The sequence below is a fragment of the Gekko japonicus genome, unplaced genomic scaffold (assembly GCF_001447785.1).
Source record: "Gekko japonicus isolate JY-2015 unplaced genomic scaffold, Gekko_japonicus_V1.1 scaffold923, whole genome shotgun sequence".
NCBI lineage: Eukaryota > Metazoa > Chordata > Lepidosauria > Squamata > Gekkonidae > Gekko > Gekko japonicus.
The window spans coordinates 711,411-717,362 of NW_015171530.1; the positions used below are offsets into that span (position 1 = coordinate 711,411).

The window sequence follows — 5,952 nt, forward strand, 5'->3', positions numbered from 1 at the left end:
TCTACAGGCAGCATGTTTTTGTCTTTGAGACAATAGAGCTCCACCTGCTAATGGGCAAAGACTGTGATACGTGAGCGGCTTCATTGGAAAACTATGTGGCTAGTCCTTATGACTGCTAAGGAAAGGAAAAAAGGAAAGAAAAACAGAGTTTCAGCCTTTGGTCTAAAGCTAAGAAACCAGGGGGATACTGAAGGAAGCTATTTTTGCTGTGAAACCTTGCAGTTTTTAAGCTGAACATGTGACGATTTTTTTAAGGGGATGCTTTTGTTAAAGTGTTTGCACTCAGACATATCGCAGCTGTTAAGCAGGGGTTCCCTAAATTAAACCTTTTCAGACCTCTCTATAAATAACGCTGGGCACAGTTCTCCTACAAATGGATTTGCAAATGGATTTTCCATTCAGTTAGTGAGCCTTCCTTTCCCCAGGAAGCCTCGGGAACTGTAATTCTGAGGATCTTGAGGATCTTTTGAACCTGACTCATCCATCCATTCTCATGGCCAGGATTCTTTGGGGGAGTGAAAATCCCGGCAGTCTGAGATTCGGGATGCTGTTATGCCTCTAGAGTTGGAAAGGGGAAGGCAGAAGTCCATCCTAACTGCAGTGACTCTTGTCCAGAGGCAGAGAGGATCGGGGGGGGGGGACAGAATCACGCAGTCCGACAGCATGATGGAAGGTTCCTGCAAAAGAATACATTGACTCTGACCAACAGTGCTGCCTATGAACACAAAAGCTAGACCTCCTGCATGACGGTGGTAAGGAAGTGCTGGGGACAGGTTAGTCTTGGGTCTTCTGGTCCAAAGCTCAACACATCCCCGGGAGGAGCTTGTGTCTCCCACGACAACTGGGAGACCCTCCTAGGGAGGTCATCCTCGTGCTCTAAGAATAGTTGTCCTAGAGCACTTACACTGGTCTGGGACAAAGGAACCTCGGCATGGATAGGCTCACTTGGGTAATGCTCCTAGAGACAACAGCCTGGGCTGAAGGGGTTAAGTCCCTGGCATGCCTTTCCTTCCTCCTGGAATATTGCGGGAGCGAATCCAAAGTGCTCAATTCCCTGTCCAAGCAAGCGCCCCCCAAAACTCAGCCGCTCTCGAGCATGTGCAAGGTATTCTTACCCGCTGCAAAACGGAACACTAGTAAATAATACTTTCTTGTATTGCTGTCATCTTTACATCGCAAAGTCCTCTACCCTACACTAACGGACCATGAAGAACGGGTAGGCGGGCGTGGTTTTTGAGCGCCACGAGGCAAGAGTTGTGTCTCCAGAACGGGATCGCCTCTGGCTGCCACGGGGGTGGAGGTAGAGGAAAGCAGTGCAGGGGGGGACAGAGGGCTATCGTTTCAGGCGCTCCCGGCCCCCCACTAGTCAATCCCACGGTGCAGCTTGAGATGCCGGGAGAGGTTGCTCAGAGTGATGAAGCCTTTGTGGCAGACGGTGCACTTGAAAGGCCGCTCGCCGCTGTGCAGCAGCCGGTGCCGTTTCAGGTAGCATTCGTGCCGGAAGAACTTGCCGCACTCGGTGCACTGGTAGGGCTTCTCGCCGGTGTGCACCAAGACGTGCCGGTCGAGATCCCGGGGGCTGCGGAAGTATTTCTCACACTCGCTGCATTTGTAGAGTTTTTTGCCGGGCCGGGCCGGGAACGTTCGAAGGTCCAGCTGGGGCAAAAGGTGGCGTTCCAGCTCGCTGCCGGAGCCGGGGGTTGGAGGTGTGGCCACAGCATGGCTCACCTGGTGCTCCTCCAGGGACTGCAGATTCACAAAGGGCTGGCCGCAGATGCCGCAGGTGAAGGAGGGCTCGCCCCCGTGGGCAGTCAAGTGAGCTGCGAGGGTGTTGCCATTGGCAAAAAAGGTCCCGCATTCACACTGGTACAAGGTCTCTGGGGGGCGGGTGTCTGGGGAGTGGCGGTTTGGGCAACCCCTGCTGTGCTGCAGGGCCCCTTCTTCCGGCTCCCCCTCCTTCTGCTCCTCGCCCAGGCCTTCCAGTCCCAGGCCCTTGTCAGCCTGCTGGACCTTCCCGGCACAGACTTGGCAAGGCGGGGGCCTGTCCTTGGCGTGCGTGAGTTTGTGGCGCTCTAACAAGGACGCGGCGTTAAAGTCCCGCTCACACTCTGGGCATTTAAAGGGCTTGATGTCCGTATGAGCCAGCCAATGGCGTCGCAGTTCCGAGGCCAACTGGAAGTGCCGCCCGCAGGCCCCGCAGCCAAAAGGGGCAGCCCGACCTCGCCCGGCACTACAGAGGTGTCCCAGGGGACTCTGCTCTTTGCCACAGGCTAGGCAGCGCGGGGTGGGGGGCTGAGGGGCTGTGGCGGCAGGGGAAGCCCGGTGCTGCCGCTTGAGGTGACGGCCCAAGCTGCTCCGGGAGGAGAAGCGCAACTCACAGACGTGGCAACAGTAGGGCTTCTCTCCGGTGTGGACCACTTGATGGTGGAGGAGTCCGGTGGAGTCCCGGAAGCCTTTCGGGCACATGGTGCAACGGTAGGGGCGCTCCCCCGTGTGGCTCCGGATGTGGTTCACCAGGTTGAAGGAATGCTTGAAGCTCTTGACGCAGTGAGGGCACTGGAAAGGCTTCAGTTCTGTATGCCGGGCAAAATGGCGGCGCAGGTCGGAGCGGTAGCGGAAACTCTTGTCACACTCGGAGCAGTGGAAAGGGGCCCGGGCGCCACCTCCGTTGTCTGTCAGGAGCGACGGATCGTCCTCCGTATCAGAGTACAGAACCGCGCACTCTTCCACAGATCCGGTGGCAGTGCCGACTCCTGGTGTCTCAAGGGGGCGCTGGCCCTCTGGCCACTCTTCATCGCAGTTCTCCATTTACCCGACAGTGCCTCTGAAGAGCAGAAAGGGGACAGTCATAGAATCATAGAGATGAACGGGAGGAAAAAGCCACTGAGTCCCAGTCCTTACTGCCCCCCCCCCGCATTAACCCATACAATCCATATCAGTGTAGGTAAAGCATATGCCAAAAGGTGCAGTGGTTCAAAGTGAACCATTCCAACTGACTCACACAAGAGACCAAGGCAAGAATTTTAAGAGTCTGCATGTATGTGAAAATGGCTGTTCACGTGGAGTAGGGATGGGGGTGGACAATACACATCAGGATAGTCTGGTCAAGAGATGGTTTACAGAGGTGTCCCAGGGGACTCTGCTCTTTATAGAGAACAAGAACCCAAGTTCCTACCCTAATCTATAATTGACACAAGGGATCCAAAAGTGGGGGAAGGAGATGGTGGAAAACAGTTTGTTTCTGTTCCATATTCTTAGGTTGAGTTTCATCACAGGCTGGAGATGAAGCAGTTACACTTTCAGCTTTTCTTTCAGAACTGGAAGCTGAGTCAAAAGCTTTGGGGGGGATTCTCTCATTTTCTCAGTTTATGTGTCAGTGAATACAGGAGTCGGTTTGAATGTGTGTGATCCCAAGTTCAAATCTTTGTCCAGCCACCATGGGAGTTGAACTTCAGGCAAATCACCCTTTGAGATCCCAGTACAATCTGTTTCACTAGCTTGGTATGAAATTAATTGGGACAATAATTTTTTTTTTTTTTGTACACCATGTAAATACAGGGATAGGGTAGGGATGAAAACTAATAAAATATCTTTCCATGGCAAGAACAAAACAATATGCTAAGAAACCTTCTGAGGGCTGGGGTTCCTGATGCCTTTGAAAAGGTGTGGGATTGTAGACAGGAGACCGAGCTTTGTGTTTATAAGAGTGAAACCAGGAACAAAATTCTGTCTATTCCACGGAACAGAGAAGTCCTGACTCACTCTCTCTCTCTCTCTCTCTCTCTCTCTCTCTCTCTCTCTCACACACACACACACACACACACACACACACACACACACACACACACACACCGGTTATCCTACTTTAACTGTCTCTCAACAAACCCAAGAATCCTGGTTCGAAGTCACGTTCCACTAGCAGATGCAACACCACAAATATTCGCTCAGGGGTAAAAAATCAGAGTGCCAGTATTGTGCCATGTAAATTACAAAACAGAACAAGACAGAGCAAAACAAGACAAGGATGCACTAACAGCCGAAGAGGTAACATGTTAACTTCTGCTGTTCGGGCACTATCATTTTTCATCATTTACTGTGAGGCAATCTGAGGTAGCAATAAAAACACCTGGGGACAGGAGGAGGCCAGGACATCTGCAAACCTATTGGTACCTCAGAGTCTCCTCTCCCCCAGAAGAATCCAAAAGACCCAGCAGCATCCCTCATGACAGGATCCCATTAACATTATTTGCCCTGTTCAGGCCACCCCTGCTTGGACCTTCCCGTTCATTATTCTGGAATAACTTCTGCTACATGGGCTTTGAGATAATGATCACTAACCTATAAATATATCCCCCTCACATTAACCACAATCATACATTAATAGGATATGGAGGAAACCATTCAGTTGCCCCCGTCTTGCCCCCTGGATAAATAAATACATTCAAGTAGTGTGTAAAGGGGTGTGTGCGTCTAATCTGCATTCAGTGATTCTGAGCAGCGCACCCCCCCCCGCCCGCCCAATTCTTCTAATGCTGCTCCGTTCCTAAAGAACCCAGGAGTCCCGGCTCTCCTCCCTTTCTTGGCCCCTCTGTCCTTTCTACCTGCCTGACCCACTTAGCGCCTCTCGTGTACCTGTCGCAGGCATGGGCATGATGAGAGAGGGGAGATCTCCCTGCTCGTCCCTTGCTTTCCTGAGACTGAGAGGAAGAATCGCTCCCCAAATCCTTCTTCGCCCCCCACCTCCCGGTACTCACAACTTCTTATAGGTGCCGACATCGTAGCGGAGGGAGTCGCTTCTCTTCAGAGGAATGGGGGGGGGCAGAGCCTCCCCCACCCCCCAGAGAAGCGGGGCCAGGGGGGGGGGGGGGCTTTGACCTCTTGCGGCTGCCCGTCCCCGCCACCCTCAGATCCAGCCCCTGTGGAAGTTAACAGGACACCCCACCCCCCTCTCCGCACCCATCTTTTCTGTGGGCAAAGAGATGGGGAGGAGTACGAACGGTCGCATCGTGGCCATCCTTGCTGTGGGCAGGTGGTAGGGGACGGGGAGGCACCGTCGAGCCTCGCCGAGACGCCATTTTTAGTGTGGGCAAGGAGAAGGGAGGGTGATGTTTCCTCAGACTCCGATGAAAGGCTGGGCTTTCGGCCCACGAAAATTCATAGCGGCGGTAAATCTTTACGATTCTTCATACTTTTAAGCCGAAAAACATTTCTTGCATAAAAGGGGTGGGGAGGGGGAGATTGAGGTGCCATCTTTACTATTGGTGAAGGGAGGCGGGGAAGAGAGCCGCCATGTGTGTTCTGGGCAACAAGCGAAGGACTGAAGGAAGGCGCCATCTTTACTGCTGCTGGGACAGCTACACGGCCCCAGCCGCCCTATTTGAAACGGGTACAGAAGGTTGAAGGTCTGATTCTCGGATTCAAGGTGGCGCCAAATTTTCATTTCGCTACACATAATTCAGTTTTTTTTAAATGCAGGGATAAGTGCCAGTGGTAGTGTGTGATCAGAACAGTGACATGTTTACTTTTTTTTTGGGGGGGGGAAGCACTATGCTCCGAGGGTTGCCAACTTCCAGGTACCACCTGGAGATCTTCCACTATTACAGTTGATCTCCAGACATCCAAGATCAGTTCTCCTTGAGAAAACGACTGATTGTAGAATGGAGTCTATGACATTCTATCCTCCTGAGGTGGCTCCCCTCCCCAGCCTCCACCCCCAAAATTTCCAGGGATTTCCTAACCCGGAGCTGGCATCCCTAGCTGTGGAAAGAATTAGGTATGGGGAACATTCGATTCTTTCATTACAAAAGGTAGAAAAGACAGAACTGCAATATTTATCCTCAGCCCATAATTTTGGGGTGCTTTTAATTGAGTTCTCAGCACTGGGAGTCATTGCTTTTTTTTTTTTGGCGGTCACAACAGGCAGACATTCAACAGGTGATGCTCATTTTGCTG

General features: G+C 52.3%; 1 protein-coding gene across 2 annotated transcripts; it reads right to left on the reverse strand.

The window, feature by feature from the left end:
* Window positions 1–635: 635 nt before the first annotated feature.
* LOC107117430 (flt3-interacting zinc finger protein 1-like) lies at window positions 636–4,833 on the reverse strand. Of its 2 annotated transcripts, none has more exons than XM_015419542.1 (2): window positions 4,755–4,833; window positions 636–2,824 (listed from the first exon to the last, which is right to left on the reverse strand). In XM_015419542.1, the coding sequence occupies exon 2, from the start codon at window positions 2,806–2,808 to the stop codon at window positions 1,363–1,365; it is 1,446 nt and encodes a 481-aa protein (XP_015275028.1). In that variant the 5' UTR covers window positions 2,809–2,824; window positions 4,755–4,833; the 3' UTR covers window positions 636–1,362. The 2 variants fall into 2 exon arrangements, with proteins under 2 accessions (XP_015275028.1, XP_015275029.1); XM_015419543.1 differs by lacking the exon at window positions 4,755–4,833 and adding an exon at window positions 4,633–4,673.
* Window positions 4,834–5,952: the final 1,119 nt, after the last annotated feature.